Source organism: Cheilinus undulatus, linkage group 5 (genome assembly GCF_018320785.1).
Source record: "Cheilinus undulatus linkage group 5, ASM1832078v1, whole genome shotgun sequence".
Lineage (NCBI taxonomy): Eukaryota > Metazoa > Chordata > Actinopteri > Labriformes > Labridae > Cheilinus > Cheilinus undulatus.
The window spans coordinates 1239625-1257354 of NC_054869.1; the positions used below are offsets into that span (position 1 = coordinate 1239625).

The 17730-nt window shown below is 45.9% G+C and overlaps 1 protein-coding gene across 4 annotated transcripts in view; it reads right to left on the reverse strand.

The window, feature by feature from the left end:
- pdzd2 (PDZ domain containing 2) overlaps positions 1–17730 on the reverse strand; it is a 109380-nt gene that overhangs the window by 50153 nt on the left and 41497 nt on the right. For all 4 annotated transcript variants that reach the window (XM_041787829.1, XM_041787828.1, XM_041787827.1 and 1 more), the window contains exons 2-3: positions 8994–9211; positions 2250–2725 (exon numbers count right to left, since the gene is read on the reverse strand). In XM_041787829.1, coding sequence (XP_041643763.1) covers positions 2250–2725; positions 8994–9113 — 596 coding nt within the window. In that variant the 5' untranslated portion in view covers positions 9114–9211. The remainder of the gene's footprint in view (positions 1–2249; positions 2726–8993; positions 9212–17730) is intronic.

A 17730-nucleotide genomic window follows, 5' to 3' on the forward strand; every position in this document is an offset into this window, starting at 1 on the left:
CCTGTATTTTTTTAAGCAGAAATGTCTGCAGACGTCCATTTTTCCAGGACAATCTAAGATCAGAATCAAATCTGTGCTGCAAGGATGTCAGAAGAATGCATCGAAAGTTATCTGACCACAAAGACCAACTAAAAGAACAGAACAGACATAATATCATAGAGCTTTATAGAAGTCAGACCCACATCATCCCTGACCATGCCTTATCAGCAGAAACAATGGCGTTTTCCTCTGAAAAACGCCATGTTTAGTCTACAGCTGCGCCGTTCTTCTTCTCTGCGTTTGACCAATCACAAACCACCAGGCCACCTACTGTTTCAGAACGCCTTCCCCATCGGTGTGTTTTATCAGCATGTATCTTATTATCAGAAAATCAAGATGATAAAAAAGTGTTGAGTATTGCAGGATGATTTATCAGTACCGGTTTATAGCGTGTGTCCCTGACTTCAGTGCTGACTAAAGTTCTGATGTCTTAGCCCGGGTAGCAGAGACAGGATTGGTTTTTTTAATCTCACCTGATTATTTAACCAATCACACTGTAAGATAAAAAACACATGACCATCAAAAATGTGTCATCTGGTCTAAAACGGTGAAAACGATTGGACCAGTGTGGATCTTTTATGTCTAAATTTGAAACATTATTCCTCCAGAAAACCTTAAAAAAGGAATTTTTACCTCAGAACTGTCCATTCCAGTTTGTTTCCCACACTTCTACAGTTGGCTTTAATTGTCAAACTTAGGCCGGCCACACACTAGACGATTCTTTTAATTTGGAATGATTTTCAAACTGTGGGAGACCACAGACTTCAGGACGATTTCCAAAGATTTTTCATCTTTAATCCTCTGAACACACACACTAGACGACTCAGCCAGACTGTCAGATCACTGGAGACCACACACCTGCCGACCTGCCTACAACCTCGCGTGATCACGTGACTTCAGAAAAAAAAACACGGATGTCTGTCGATACCGTCTTGCTGTCTCTCCACAACAGGCCGTCCTGGTGTGAGTTACAGGTGCAGCAACAATCATTAAACAAGGGAAAGACTCAGGGTGAAATCCTGGCTGGAATTACGGTAGAGTTGTGTTTATGGTTGTGAGTGGTGAAAGTACGTATGATGGGTCTGGTGTCGCTGCCGGTGTGCTCAATCTCATTGGTTGTTGTGGGTACTCCGTCAGCGGCACTACGACCTAGAATCATAAATATCAGACATGTTTGATATTTACGATTCAGGGTCTGGGAGGCTACGACACGACTTTGAGCAGTAAATGAACTGTGTTGACACCACACACACGGGCTCCAGTCGGTACGGTCCTCCAAACAGGCCTGTGAAGTTTGTAGCTGTAAAAACACTCCAGTATTGGATTTCTGCATGTCTAAAAACCCCTCTGTTTCAGCCCTGAACCAGCTGTTTCTGTGCCTGTGTCTTTAAGTGTTTATGACTGTCTGACTCCGCCCCTCACCACGCCCCTCTCAGGAAATGGATGCGTCTCTCCTTATGTTACAGACACTTTCATCCAAAGTTAAGGACCTGACTGGATTCGAACTATCCACCTCCCACTGAGCTATCCAGCATCTCAGCTGGTAGCTGATAGGATCAGGAGAGGAGGGTGGAGCTTTCCTCCAAGTGGAGGAGGGCCAACCAAACATGGGGGCGGGGCTAACTCCCCATGTGAGGTCATTAGGGTTAAAATCTGAGAACGGCTTGTTTCAGCACACATTTTCTGAAAGGTGAGAAAGAGATTTTTGTGGTACTTGAGGGGATTGTGGACAGGCCAGGGGCACATACTGGTGTTAGAAAAACCTGAAAAAGTGATTTTTGTATAATATGTCCCCTTCAAGGTGCCTCTTGCCATTACATGTTTCTTCTCTTTTTCCCATTTCCCTCCAGCTTTTTGCTGCTTTTTGCCAATTTAAGTCACTTTTTACTCTTTCCTTGCCAAGTTTTTGCTGCTTTTTTACCATAATTGCCACCCGTATGCCATTTTTTTGTCACGTCTCACCCATTTCTGCCACTTTTTCTCCACATTTTTTGTCACTTTTCACCCAGTTTTTGTCATTTTCTGCCTTTTTCACCCCCTTAACCCATTTTTGGCCACTTTTTTGCAACTTTTTTACCTATTTTGCCAGCTTTAACTTATTTTTATTGCCACTTTTCACCCCTTAAAGGCTCTTAAAGGAAAGTTTTTTTTTCAACACTTTGGCTCTTTGGTTGAACGGGGTTGAGTAACACTGGGCGGGACAATCTCACCTGGCTCCAAGGACGTCCACGCCCACCATCAGCTGTCCGTTCAGTGACAGCAGCTCGTCTCTCAGTTTGATCCCCCCGCAGCGGGCGGCGGGGCTCTTCTTCCTCACCTCTGTCACCCAGATACAGCCCACATCCATGATAGGCCCCTGGTCCCTCCTCCTCCTGGGGCCGCCCTTCTTCCTCCCATCGGGGTCTCCGAAGATGGGGATGTTCCCGAAGCTGAGGCCGAACTCTGCAGAGTCGTCCTCCTCTTTGGTCATGGAGACAGCCTGGATCTCCACGTCCAACCCATCCCTGCAGGAGGGCGGGCTGGATAACGGAGCGTCCTCCGTCTCTAGGAAGTTAAACTTGATGTACTCCACCAGCTTCTGGATGGCGGCTACGCACAGAGACAGGTCGTCCATGGTTAAACTGCCCACGCTGCTGCTGCTGCACACACTGTCCCCCTCGCCATTCCTGTACCAGTCCTGATCTGACTGGAGGACGAGAAGAAGAAGAAAAAGGAGAAGGGATTGAAATCAGACACTCAAATGTCACGAAAAGCTTTTCTATGGAGTCAATACTGTTACAAACTGAGCTGATGATAACATGTGCTCAAGTTTTGCAACTGCACTGGTTCCCTACCTGAAGAGTAAATCTCAGATCTGTGTCAGATTATCAGAGAAGGGATGGTGAGAGGAGGCGTGAAAAACACTAAAGTCTGATTTTAACCTGTGTTATAGTGGCCAATACTGGCAGTAACACCACAGACACACAAAGACGCTGCACTGACTAGCTTGGTCAAATGCCATACTGCCGCTATATTGGCAGAGGCAAGTCTGCTCTGTAGGGTAATAGAGGTAGATCAGGAGTATATGAGTTCACATTAAGGTGACCCTAATGAACCGTTTAGGACTCAGGGATCCATGTTCATGTTAACAGATAAAAAAAGAGAGATCTCAGTAGAGAACCAGGAAGTAGAATCTTCTTCCTCATACCTCCTACCTTTACCTACTCTCAGGTCTTTGACAGAAAGATGAAGATGGGGGCCAGTTCTCTCCTGACAGTGTGACAAAGACCCTAAGCGTTCATAAAATCTACCACTGAACGGGCCTGAACAGAAGATACAGGTTCTGGACCGGCCCTGTCAGAGTCCAGAACCCTGCTAGAAGTCTGAGGACTGACCTGGAAAATACATCAAAACCTGACAGAACAGGTTGTTACAAGGAAGAGAAGTCAGATGTAGCCGAGTGGAGACAGCAGATAGACGCCTACTCATAAAGACTGGTTCTGATTCCCTCTGGGCCTTTGGATCTGTTTGTTAGATGGATGTGGATGGATGAATGGTGGATGAATGTTGGATGGAAGATGGATGGGTGATGGATGGATGATGGATGAATGTTGGATGGAAGATGGATGGGTGATGGATGGATGATGGATGAATGTTGGATGGAAGATGGATGGGTGATGGATGGATGATGGATGAATGTTGGATGGATGATGAATGGATGATGGATGAATGATGGATGAATGTTGGATGGATGTTGGATGGGTGATGGATGGATGATGAATGGAAGATGGATGGGTGATGGATGGATGATGGATGGAAGATGGATGGGTGATGATGGAAGATGGATGGATGATGGATGGATGATGGATGGAAGATGGATGGAAGATGGATGGGTGATGGATGGATGATGGATGAAAGTTGGATGGAAGATGGATGGGTGATGGATGGATGATGGATGAATGTTGGATGGATGATGAATGGATGATGGATGAATGATAAATGGAAGATGGATGGATGATGGATGAATGTTGGATGGATGATGGATAGGTGACGGATGGATGATGGATGAATGTTGGATGGAAGATGGATGGGTGATGGATGGATGAATGTTGGATGGAAGATGGATGGGTGATGGATGGATGAATGTTGGATGGATGATGAATGGATGATGGATGAATGATGGATGAATGTTGGATGGATGATGGATGGGTGATGGGTGGATGATAGATGGAAGATGGATGGGTGATGGATGGATGATGGATGGGTGATGGGTGGATGATGGATGGAAGATGGATGGGTGATGGATGGAAGATGGATGGGTGATGGATGGAAGATGGATCGGTGATGATGGATGATGGATGGAAGATGGATGGTGATGGATGAATGTTGGATGGAAGATGGATGGGTGATGATGGATAAATGTTGGATGGATGATGAATGGATGATGGATGAATGATAGATGAATGTTGGATGGATGATGGATGGGTGATGGGTGGATGATAGATGGAAGATGGATGGGTGATGGATGGATGATGGATGGGTGATGGGTGGATGATGGATGGAAGATGGATGGGTGATGGATGGAAGATGGATGGGTGATGGATGGAAGATGGATCGGTGATGATGGATGATGGATGGAAGATGGATGGTGATGGATGAATGTTGGATGGAAGATGGATGGGTGATGATGGATAAATGTTGGATGGATGATGAATGGATGATGGATGAATGATAGATGAATGTTGGATGGATGATAGATGGGTGATGGATGAATGTTGGATGGAAGATGGATGGGTGATGGATGGATGATGGATGAATGTTGGATGGAAGATGGATGGGTGATGGATGAATGATGGATGGAAGATGGATGGAAGATGGATGGATGATGGATGGAAGATGGATGGGTGATGATGGATGATGGATTAATGTTGGATGGAAGATGGATGGTTGATAGATGGATGATGGATGAATGTTGGATGGATGATGAATGAATGATGGATAAATGATGGATGAATGTTGGATGGAAGATAAATGGGTGATGGATGGATGACGGATGGAAGACGGATGAATGTTGGATGGAAGATGGATGGGTGATGGATGGATGAATGATGGATGGATGAAGGTTTTACTGATCTGCAGGGATAATAAAGAAAACTTTGAACCTTGCTGTTATGAGACTGAAATGAGCTTTAATAAGGTTTTAGTCCAGGGGCGTGCAGATTTATACAGGCAGGTTTCTGTCAGGTCAGTTTTTTAAAATAGCTCCTAGAGGAATTTATGTGTTTTATTCTAGTTATTAAAGGTCACACTAGGGCTGCAAGCGCACTGATCGGGCCCTCGCACCTTCACGCACCTCGGGGTTTGGTGCACAACGGGCTTGTGGCATAGCTGCTAAATGCATCGTTTTAGAGACACAAACAATCTAAAATCCTCTGATTGGTCATGTACATTACAGCCAGCATGAAGCAGTAATACACAGTGTAGCTGACTAAAGCATACCATAAAAGATTGCTTTGTCTCAATAAAGGTGGCTCATTGAAATATGCAATATGTCGTTATCACGGCACTGAGTCAGTTTGCAGCCATGCGTTGCGTAACGGCAGCAAATCTTCTAGCTGCAGATCAAATTTTAAGAGGACCAGAAGACTCCCTGAAGTTAATTCCAGAAGGATCCCTGGAAATAGCTTCATTCTGTTTTTTTGTTTTTTTTTTTGTTAGAAAAATTAAAATTCAAAATGCCAGACGTCCTGTTCGTTTGGTGACATGAGTTTTGATTTTGACCTTTTTTTCAGAAACTTTTGTTGTTTGTCAGTGCAGCAACAGTCTTTCAATACATGAAGTACTGCGCAGTGTGCTGTTTCAAAGATTTATCAGCTAACAACTGATCAATGACGCTAAAAGCAATGACAGACTAATGCAATAACGCCATACGTCATTTTTCAAACTTCTTTATTGATATATGTAAAGCACATACATGCATACTTACAAGTATTATTTAAATGATTTACCCGTGTATATACAAATTAACATATACATGGGGTACCTAGAAATTAAATAAACATATTTAGGGATTCACTAATGTCCAGAGTTTTCATTCCATGTAGTGAGCTCATATAATATCCTATTTCCATTTTAGATTGTTGTATCTTTTATAGATTTTCAGCCAATTTACACATATGGATATAATATTTATCAAATAATACAATTAAACTCAAAATATAAAGCTTTTGACAGTTTCTGTTGCCACTGTCATAATAATAAACTACATCCTTTTCTGCAAACCGAACTTTGGAGCTGGTTTGCTCTACATCCAACCAAAATAAGTGACTCTGGAGACACTCATTTTTTTTCAATCCGTTGTGACAAATGGAACACAGACAACTGGGAAATCTGTATTTGCAGACGAATGTGACATCATTCCCAGTTCTGACTCTCCGAGGTAAATGGAACACAGTATAAGAAGCTGAATATGTGTACCAAATTTCATTCCTGTAGGTGAAACAGTGTCTAGGGCTATAGTTTAGGGGGCACTGTTGAGCCAATTTCCCACACTCATATGGAGGACCTCTAAAATATCAAAATTTCCAGCAGGCCACATGTCCGTGCCAGTTTTCATGAGTTTTCGTGCATGTTCAGATACTCAAAAGTCCAGCCAAACGTATAAAATAATAATCCTAAGGATTTCAATAGGGCCCTCGCACCCTCGGTGCTTGGGCCCTAATTAAAGGTGAAAAAAGTCCCAGAATGCTTCATTTTTACATTCTTAAACAGGGCCAGTAGATTCTCAGAGCCACTGTACAGCAGCCAAGTTCAGGACAAAGATAAATCCATTCGATGCATTCTATAAATCTCGGCCTTGAAAGTTTCTGCAGCACTTTCCTGGACTTCAGTGATCTTTCTGATACTGAAGACAATCGTCGCTGCAGCGAGCAGCGGGAATCCCATAGCGAGGAGCCCTGATGTCGGATCATTCGTCGTTATATAAACCTCAGTATAAGCCGCTCCATGGAGTCTAATCCAGCCATCAGAGTGGAATTAACTGGGTTAACTCGCTGTTATAACAGCCACGGAGACGGGCTCATAGTCAGTAGGTCACAGAGCTTCAGCAGCTCTGATTTCTGCAGGACATGAACGCCCACCATGAAAACTATCCCACTTTAACTGGCCTATAATCCATCTCCCTCTGCCGTCCCGTATTAATAAAACCACTGAAGAAGAATCAGTTCTTTTAATACGGCAGGGCACGGAAGTCCACAGAGGTTGGAGCCTGGAGGTACGATGGAGAATTAAGGCTGACAGAGATTTAAGATTCACATCCAACACCAGAGATCAAAAGCTGAAATTAGAGCGGATAAACCCTGGAAATGGATGACATTAATATCATGAATCCACAAGACTGACGCTCTGATTCATGAGCTTACAGTTTTTATGGATGCAAGACCGACTTCGTTCATCTTCTGGACCGATATCACGGATTCAGATTTAATCCAGATTTCACTTTCAGACTAAAACGTCTCATAGCAGAATTAAATCTTTTACATTTCTTAATGTTTTATTATATTTTGCATCATTAACGTGAATCTGAAAAATCAGAGCCTCTTATCACTGTTGAAGTGTTTTTATTTAGTTGAAGTGGGTCTTTAGTAAACAGCTGTGTTCCTTGTGTTATTGGACCATTTCAGACCAATCAGAGGAGGATGTGGTGATGATGTCACCAGACAGGTAACGGTGCTGAAGGGGTCAGGTGAACATGGAGGTCTAATAATGCTGACACCATGATGATGGTTAAATACAACTCATCTGACCAATGATATCAGTTTGACTGTCTAAACCCAGACCTGATGAAACCCCCTAAACAGAACCAGTCTGATAAAGTGAAGCCCAAAGATTTCCAACACATCACAGAACCATCTAAAGAAGAACAGATGACAAACAAAGTCCCTGACATATATCAGTCTGAAAGGGTTACAGAGACATTTCCAAGGCTTTGGGACTCTAGCCAACCATGCTGAGAGCCATTATCCACACATGGAGAAAACTGTGAACACTGGTCAACCTTCCCAGGAGTGGCCAGCCTACCAACATGACTCCAAGAGAACATGGACGACTCATCCAGGAGGTCCCAGAGGGACCCAGAACCACATCGAAAGACCTGCAGGCCTCACCGACTCAGTTAAGGTCAGAGTTCATGATTCAACATTTAGAAAGAGACTGGGCAACAACGGCATCATGGGAGAGCTCCAAGGCCAAAACCACTGCTGAGCAAAGAGAACACAAAGGCTCGTCTCACATTTGACTACAAACATCCTGATGATCCCCAAGACTTCTGGGAAATATTCTGAGGACTGAGCAGACAGAAGTAGAACTTTCTGGAAGGTGTGCGGATTCATCTGGAGTCAAACTAACACAACATTTCATCAGAAGAAGATCAGACCAACAGTCAGACACGGTGGTGGTAGTGTGATGGTCTGGACCAGGACCTGGACCACTAGAACCATGAACTCTGCTCTCTAGCAGAAAATCCTGAAGGAGAATGTCCGACCATCAGTTCATGACCTCAAGCTCAAAAACACCTGGGTTATGGAGCAGGACCATGATCCCAAACACACCAGCAAGTCCACCTCTGAATGGACTAAAGACTAGATGAAGGTTCTGGAGTGGTCTAGTTAAAGTCTGGACTTGAATCTGACTGAGATGCTGTGGCATGACCTTAAACAGGCTGTTCATGCTGGAAAACCCTCCAATGTGGCTGAATGAAAACTATTCTGCAGAGAAGAATGGGACAACATTCCTCCACAGTGATGAGAAAGACTCACTGACAGTGAACATCCAGTTATCAGGGTCAGGGGGAATGACTGTTTCACAGAGGACCAGGTAGGTCTGGATGGATTTACACTTAATAAAAGAAATCATCATTTAAAAACGGAATCCGGTAAATACTTTTTCTGTAGAACATCAGGTTAGAGGTGCGTTACCTTGTCCCCAGAAGTGTCCTGGTTCTGGTTTTGCTCCTTCTGTGCTCTTGTGCTCTGAGTTTTGTTCCAGTCCTCCAGCAGAGGGAGGATGCTGAGGGCGTTGTCCTGAGTGATGGGCATCCTGGCATCCTGCACCCTGAACGCCAACAGACCAACCAAACGCTCCGATGATGCAACGGCAGCAGACAGGAACCAGAGCCTGAGCCCTGAACACCGTCCTGATGGAGACACAGCAGATATACCATAGTTAACACCTGTTCATGTGTTTGAAGGTAGCATCAGAAGTTAGCTGCTATGGCTCAGTTTTACCCTGAGGTTCCAACTGATCCTTGACTCAGAGTTACAACAAAAATGTTGCATATTTGTTAAAAAAGCTACACCCCAGAGCAGCAGCTGTTCAAAAACCTAACATCCCCGGTACCATAAGTTGGTTAATTTCTTCTTTTTGATAAAAGTGAAGGAAAAATCCTGCGTCTCGTCCTAAAACCTGCTGGGACATTTCTATACTGAAATGGTCAAACATGCAGCTGTCATCTCAGGAAATCCTGGAGACACCCCTGGTCATGGGCAACACCTAACATATAACTCTGGTCTCAGCAGGCTCTCTGCTAGAGAATATGTTCAACCAGACATATATGATCAAATCTGCTATCATCCACTGTTACTTTTGTTTGTATTAAAGGTCTGAACCTGCAGAGTCCGGCTCAGCAGAGCTCTGAGGCGAAGGAAGAATCTGGGCTGACCCTTCAGCTCTGTTTTAACTACAGACAGAGAGCTCGGAGCAGCCACATGAGTGCACATATAGACTAAAAGCAGGCCTCCATCAGACCACAGTCTAATGACTATGTAGAGCTCAGGCTTCAAATAAACTCCTGGTCTCTGTGGTTCATCCGGCTCTACTATTCCTGTAGTCAGAGACCGAGAGCCAAAGCGGCCAGCCCTGCTCTGTTCCCATCTCAACCAAAGCATGAACCTCGGCCGTACGGAGGGATGAACCTCAGGTTAAGAAATGGGATGAGAATCAGACTGAAAAATGAGCTCAATGATGAGCTGAACCTTGGACTGACAACCAGGTTGGACCTCTGGCTGTACATCTGGCTGAGCAACAGGCTGGAAAATAGGCTAAACGGGCTAAACAGGCCCTGGTTCAGTGGAGTAGGAGCCCACATAACACCAGCCACTGGTTCAAATCCTGACCCTGTCTCGATTCAGTGCACGCTGTCCCCCCTGCTCTGTCTCCTAATACTTCCTCTCTATGTTCAGTCATTTAATCTAGTAAAGGGAAAAAGAAAGAGAAAAAAAATAGATATATAGATATATTTACTAGGAAGAAATGAGTAAAAGACTGAGCATCAAGTATAACTGTGGGCTAAAACACCTGAATCTGGGGCTGAAAGACAGGCCTAGCAACAAGATCAAACATGGGCTAATCCAGCTCAAACATGGGCTAATCCAGCTCAAACATGGGCTAATCCAGCTCAAACATGGGTTAATCCAGCTCAAACATGGGCTAAACCAGCTCAAACATGGGCTAAACCACCTCAAACATGGGCTGAACCAGCTCAGACATGGGTTAGACCAGCTCAAACATGGGCTAATCCAGCTCAAACATGACCTAGACCAGCTCAAACATGGGTTAATCCAGCTCAAACATGGGCTAAACCAGCTCAAACATGGGCTAAACCACCTCAAACATGGGCTGATCCAGCTCAGACATGGGTTAGACCAGCTCAAACATGGGCTGATCCAGCTCAAACTTGGGTTAGACCAGCTCAAACATGGGCTAGACCAGCTCAAACATGGGCTAATCCAGCTCAAACATGGGCTGATCCAGTTCAAACATGGGTTAGACCAGCTCAAACATGGGCTAGACCAGCTCAAACATGGGCTAATCCAGCTCAAACATGGGCTAGACCAGCTCAAACATGGGCTAGACCAGCTCAAACATGGGCTAATCCAGCTCAAACATGGGCTAGACCAGCTCAAACATGGGCTAATCCAGCTCAAACATGGGCTGATCCAGTTCAAACATGGGTTAGACCAGCTCAAACATGGGCTAGACCAGCTCAAACATGGGCTAATCCAGCTCAAACATGGGCTAGACCAGCTCAAACATGGGCTAGACCAGCTCAAACATGGGCTAATCCAGCTCAAACATGGGCTGGACCAGCTCAAACATGGGCTAATCCAGCTCAAACATGGGCTGATCCAGCTCAAACATGGGCTAGACCAGCTCAAACATGGGCTAATCCAGCTCAAACATGGGCTAGACCAGCTCAAACATGGGCTAATCCAGCTCAAACATGGGCTGATCCAGCTCAAACATGGGCTGGACCAGCTCAAACATGGGCTAATCCAGCTCAAACATGGGCTGATCCAGCTCAAACATGGGCTAATCCAGCTCAGACATGGGCTAGACCAGCTCAGAGATGGGATAAACCAGCTCAGACATGGGCTAGACCAGCTCAGAGATGGGATAATCCAGCTCAGACATGGGATAATCCAGCTCAGACATGGGATAATCCAGCTCAAACATGGGATAAACCAGCTCAAACATGGGCTAGACCAGCTCAGAGATGGGATAATCCAGCTCAGACATGGGATAATCCAGCTCAGACATGGGATAATCCAGCTCAGACATGGGATAATCCAGCTCAGACATGGGATAAACCAGCTCAAACATGGGCTAGACCAGCTCAAACATGGGATAAACCAGCTCAAACATGGGCTAAACCAGCTCAAACATGGGCTAATCCAGCTCAAACATGGGATAATCCAGCTCAGACATGGGATAATCCAGCTCAAACATGGGATAAACCAGCTCAAACATGGGCTAATCCAGCTCAAACATGGTATAATCCAGCTCAGACATGGGATAATCCAGCTCAGACATGGGCTAATCCAGCTCAAACATGGGCTAATCCAGCTCAGACATGGGATAATCCAGCTCAGACATGGGATAATCCAGCTCAGACATGGGATAATCCAGCTCAGACATGGGATCAACCAGCTCAAACATGGGCTAGACCAGCTCAAACATGGGATAAACCAGCTCAAACATGGGCTAGACCAGCTCAGACATGGGATAAACCAGCTCAAACATGGGCTAAACCAGCTCAAACATGGGCTAAACCAGCTCAAACATGGGATAAACCAGCTCAAACATGGGCTAGACCAGCTAAAACATGGGCTAGACCAGCTCAAACATGGGCTAGACCACCTCAAACATGGGCTGATCCAGCTCAGACATGGGTTAGACCAGCTCAAACATGGGCTGATCCAGCTCAAACATGGGTTAGACCAGCTCAAACATGGGCTAGACCAGCTCAAACATGGGCTAATCCAGCTCAAACATGGGCTGATCCAGTTCAAACATGGGTTAGACCAGCTCAAACATGGGCTAGACCAGCTCAAACATGGGCTAATCCAGCTCAAACATGGGCTAGACCAGCTCAAACATGGGCTAATCCAGCTCAAACATGGGCCAATCCAGCTCAAACATGGGCTGATCCAGCTCAAACATGGGCTGATCCAGTTCAAACATGGGTTAGACCAGCTCAAACATGGGCTAGACCAGCTCAAACATGGGCTAATCCAGCTCAAACATGGGCTAGACCAGCTCAAACATGGGCTAGACCAGCTCAAACATGGGCTAATCCAGCTCAAACATGGGCTGGACCAGCTCAAACATGGGCTAATCCAGCTCAAACATGGGCTGATCCAGCTCAAACATGGGCTAGACCAGCTCAAACATGGGCTAATCCAGCTCAAACATGGGCTAGACCAGCTCAAACATGGGCTAATCCAGCTCAAACATGGGCTGATCCAGCTCAAACATGGGCTGATCCAGCTCAAACATGGGCTAATCCAGCTCAGACATGGGCTAGACCAGCTCAGAGATGGGATAAACCAGCTCAGACATGGGCTAGACCAGCTCAGAGATGGGATAATCCAGCTCAGACATGGGATAATCCAGCTCAGACATGGGATAATCCAGCTCAGACATGGGATAATCCAGCTCAGACATGGGCTAATCCAGCTCAAACATGGGATAAACCAGCTCAAACATGGGCTAGACCAGCTCAGAGATGGGATAATCCAGCTCAGACATGGGATAATCCAGCTCAGACATGGGATAATCCAGCTCAGACATGGGATAATCCAGCTCAGACATGGGATAAACCAGCTCAAACATGGGCTAGACCAGCTCAAACATGGGATAAACCAGCTCAAACATGGGCTAAACCAGCTCAAACATGGGCTAATCCAGCTCAAACATGGGCTAATCCAGCTCAGACATGGGATAATCCAGCTCAAACATGGGATAAACCAGCTCAAACATGGGCTAATCCAGCTCAAACATGGGATAATCCAGCTCAAACATGGGATAATCCAGCTCAGACATGGGCTAATCCAGCTCAAACATGGGCTAATCCAGCTCAGACATGGGATAATCCAGCTCAGACATGGGATAATCCAGCTCAGACATGGGATAATCCAGCTCAGACATGGGATCAACCAGCTCAAACATGGGCTAGACCAGCTCAAACATGGGATAAACCAGCTCAAACATGGGCTAAACCAGCTCAAACATGGGCTAGACCAGCTCAGACATGGGATAAACCAGCTCAAACATGGGCTAAACCAGCTTAGACATGGGCTAAACCAGCTCAAACATGGGCTAATCCAGCTCAAACATGGGCTAGACCAGCTCAAACATGGGCTAGACCAGCTAAAACATGGGATAAACCAGCTAAAACATGGGCTAAACCAGCTCAAACATGGGCTAAACCAGCTCAAACATGGGCTAGACCAGCTCAAACATGGGAAAAACCAGCTCAAACATGGGTTAATCCAGCTCAAACATGGGCTAAACCAGCTCAAACATGGGCTAAACCACCTCAAACATGGGCTGATCCAGCTCAGACATGGGCTAAACCAGCTTAGACATGGGCTAAACCAGCTCAAACATGGGCTAAACCAGCTCAAACATGGGCTAGACCAGCTCAAACATGGGAAAAACCAGCTCAAACATGGGCTAATCCAGCTCAAACATGGGCTAGACCAGCTCAAACATGGGCTAATCCAGCTCAAACATGGGCTAGATCAGCTCAAACATGGGCTAAACCAGCTCAAACATGGGCTAGACCAGCTCAAACATGGGCTAGACCAGCTCAAACATGGGATAAACCAGCTCAAACATGGGCTAAACCAGCTTAGACATGGGCTAAACCAGCTCAAACATGGGCTAATCCAGCTCAAACATGGGCTAAACCAGCTCAAACATGGGCTAGACCAGCTCAAACATGGGCTAATCCAGCTCAAACATGGGATAAACCAGCTCAAACATGGGCTAATCCAGCTCAAACATGGGATAAACCAGCTCAAACATGGGCTAAACCAGCTCAAACATGGGCTAGACCAGCTCAGACATGGGATAAACCAGCTCAAACATGGGCTAAACCAGCTTAGACATGGGCTAAACCAGCTCAAACATGGGCTAATCCAGCTCAAACATGGGCTAGACCAGCTCAAACATGGGCTAGACCAGCTAAAACATGGGATAAACCAGCTAAAACATGGGCTAAACCAGCTCAAACATGGGCTAAACCAGCTCAAACATGGGCTAGACCAGCTCAAACATGGGAAAAACCAGCTCAAACATGGGTTAATCCAGCTCAAACATGGGCTAAACCAGCTCAAACATGGGCTAAACCACCTCAAACATGGGCTGATCCAGCTCAGACATGGGCTAAACCAGCTTAGACATGGGCCAAACCAGCTCAAACATGGGCTAAACCAGCTCAAACATGGGCTAGACCAGCTCAAACATGGGAAAAACCAGCTCAAACATGGGCTAATCCAGCTCAAACATGGGCTAGACCAGCTCAAACATGGGCTAATCCAGCTCAAACATGGGCTAGATCAGCTCAAACATGGGCTAAACCAGCTCAAACATGGGCTAGACCAGCTCAAACATGGGCTAGACCAGCTCAAACATGGGATAAACCAGCTCAAACATGGGCTAAACCAGCTTAGACATGGGCTAAACCAGCTCAAACATGGGCTAATCCAGCTCAAACATGGGCTAAACCAGCTCAAACATGGGCTAGACCAGCTCAAACATGGGCTAATCCAGCTCAAACATGGGATAAACCAGCTCAAACATGGGCTAATCCAGCTCAAACATGGGATAAACCAGCTCAAACATGGGCTAAACCAGCTTAGACATGGGCTAAACCAGCTCAAACATGGGCTAATCCAGCTCAAACATGGGATAAACCAGCTCAAACATGGGCTAAACCAGCTTAGACATGGGCTAAACCAGCTCAAACATGGGCTAATCCAGCTCAAACATGGGATAAACCAGCTCAAACATGGCCTAGACCAGCTCAAACATGGGATAAACCAGCTCAAACATGGGCTAAACCAGCTTAGACATGGGCTAAACCAGCTCAAACATGGGCTAATCCAGCTCAAACATGGGATAAACCAGCTCAAACATGGGCTAAACCAGCTTAGACATGGGCTAAACCAGCTCAAACATGGGCTAATCCAGCTCAAACATGGGCTAAACCAGCTCAAACATGGCCTAGACCAGCTCAAACATGGGATAAACCAGCTCAAACATGGGCTAAACCAGCTTAGACATGGGCTAAACCAGCTCAAACATGGGCTAATCCAGCTCAAACATGGGCTAGACCAGCTCAAACATGGGCTAAACCAGCTCAAACATGGGCTAGACCAGCTCAAACATGGGCTAGACCAGCTCAAACATGGGCTAAACCAGCTCAAACATGGGATAAACCAGCTCAAACATGGGCTAAACCAGCTTAGACATGGGCTAAACCAGCTCAAACATGGGCTAATCCAGCTCAAACATGGGCTAAACCAGCTCAAACATGGGCTAGACCAGCTTAAACATGGGATAGACCAGCTTAAACATGGGATAAACCAGCTCAAACATGGGCTAGACCAGCTCAAACATGGGCTAAACCAGCTCAAACATGGGCTAATCCAGCTCAGACATGGGCTAAACCAGCTCAAACATGGGCTAGACCAGCTTAAACATGGGATAGACCAGCTCAAACATGGGATAAACCAGCTCAAACATGGGCTAAACCAGCTCAAACATGGGCTAAACCAGCTCAAACATGGGCTAATCCAGCTCAAACATGGGCTAGACCAGCTCAAACATGGGCTAAACCAGCTCAAACATGGGCTAGACCAGCTCAAACATGGGATAAACCAGCTCAAACATGGGCTAAACCAGCTTAGACATGGGCTAAACCAGCTCAAACATGGGCTAGACCAGCTCAAACATGGGCTAAACCAGCTCAAACATGGGATAAACCAGCTCAAACATGGGCTAGACCAGCTCAAACATGGGCTAAACCAGCTCAAACATGGGCTAATCCAGCTCAAACATGGGCTAGACCAGCTCAAACATGGGCTAAACCAGCTCAAACATGGGCTAGACCAGCTCAAACATGGGATAAACCAGCTCAAACATGGGCTAAACCAGCTTAGACATGGGCTAAACCAGCTCAAACATGGGCTAGACCAGCTCAAACATGGGATAAACCAGCTCAAACATGGGCTAATCCAGCTCAGACATGGGCTAAACCAGCTCAAACATGGGCTAGACCAGCTTAAACATGGGATAGACCAGCTCAAACATGGGATAAACCAGCTCAAACATGGGCTAAACCAGCTCAGACATGGGCTAAACCAGCTCAAACATGGGCTAATCCAGCTCAAACATGGGCTAGACCAGCTCAAACATGGGCTAAACCAGCTCAAACATGGGCTAATCCAGCTCAAACATGGGATAAACCAGCTCAAACATGGGCTAAACCAGCTTAGACATGGGCTAAACCAGCTCAAACATGGGCTAGACCAGCTCAAACATGGGCTAAACCAGCTCAAACATGGGATAAACCAGCTCAAACATGGGCTAAACCAGCTTAGACATGGGCTAAACCAGCTCAAACATGGGCTGATCCAGCTCAAACATGGGCTAAACCAGCTCAAACATGGGATAAACCAGCTCAAACATGGGCTAATCCAGCTCAAACATGGGCTAATCCAGCTCAAACATGGGCTAAACCAGCTCAAACATGGGCTAGACCAGCTTAGACATGGGCTAAACCAGCTCAAACATGGGCTAGACCAGCTCAAACATGGGCTAAACCAGCTCAAACATGGGATAAACCAGCTCAAACATGGGCTAAACCAGCTTAGACATGGGCTAAACCAGCTCAAACATGGGCTAAACCAGCTCAAACATGGGCTAAACCAGCTTAGACATGGGCTAATCCAGCTCAAACATGGGCTAATCCAGCTCAAACATGGGCTAAACCAGCTTAGACATGGGCTAATCCAGCTCAAACATGGGCTAATCCAGCTCAAACATGGGCTAAACCAGCTCAAACATGGGCTAGACAGCTCAAACATGGGCTAATCCAGCTCAAACATGGGCTAATCCAGCTCAAACATGGGCTAAACCAGCTTAGACATGGGCTAATCCAGCTCAAACATGGGCTAATCCAGCTCAAACATGGGCTAATCCAGCTCAAACATGGGCTAAACCAGCTTAGACATGGGCTAATCCAGCTCAAACATGGGCTAATCCAGCTCAAACATGGGCTAAACCAGCTTAGACATGGGCTAATCCAGCTCAAACATGGGCTAATCCAGCTCAAACATGGGCTAAACCAGCTCAAACATGGGCTAG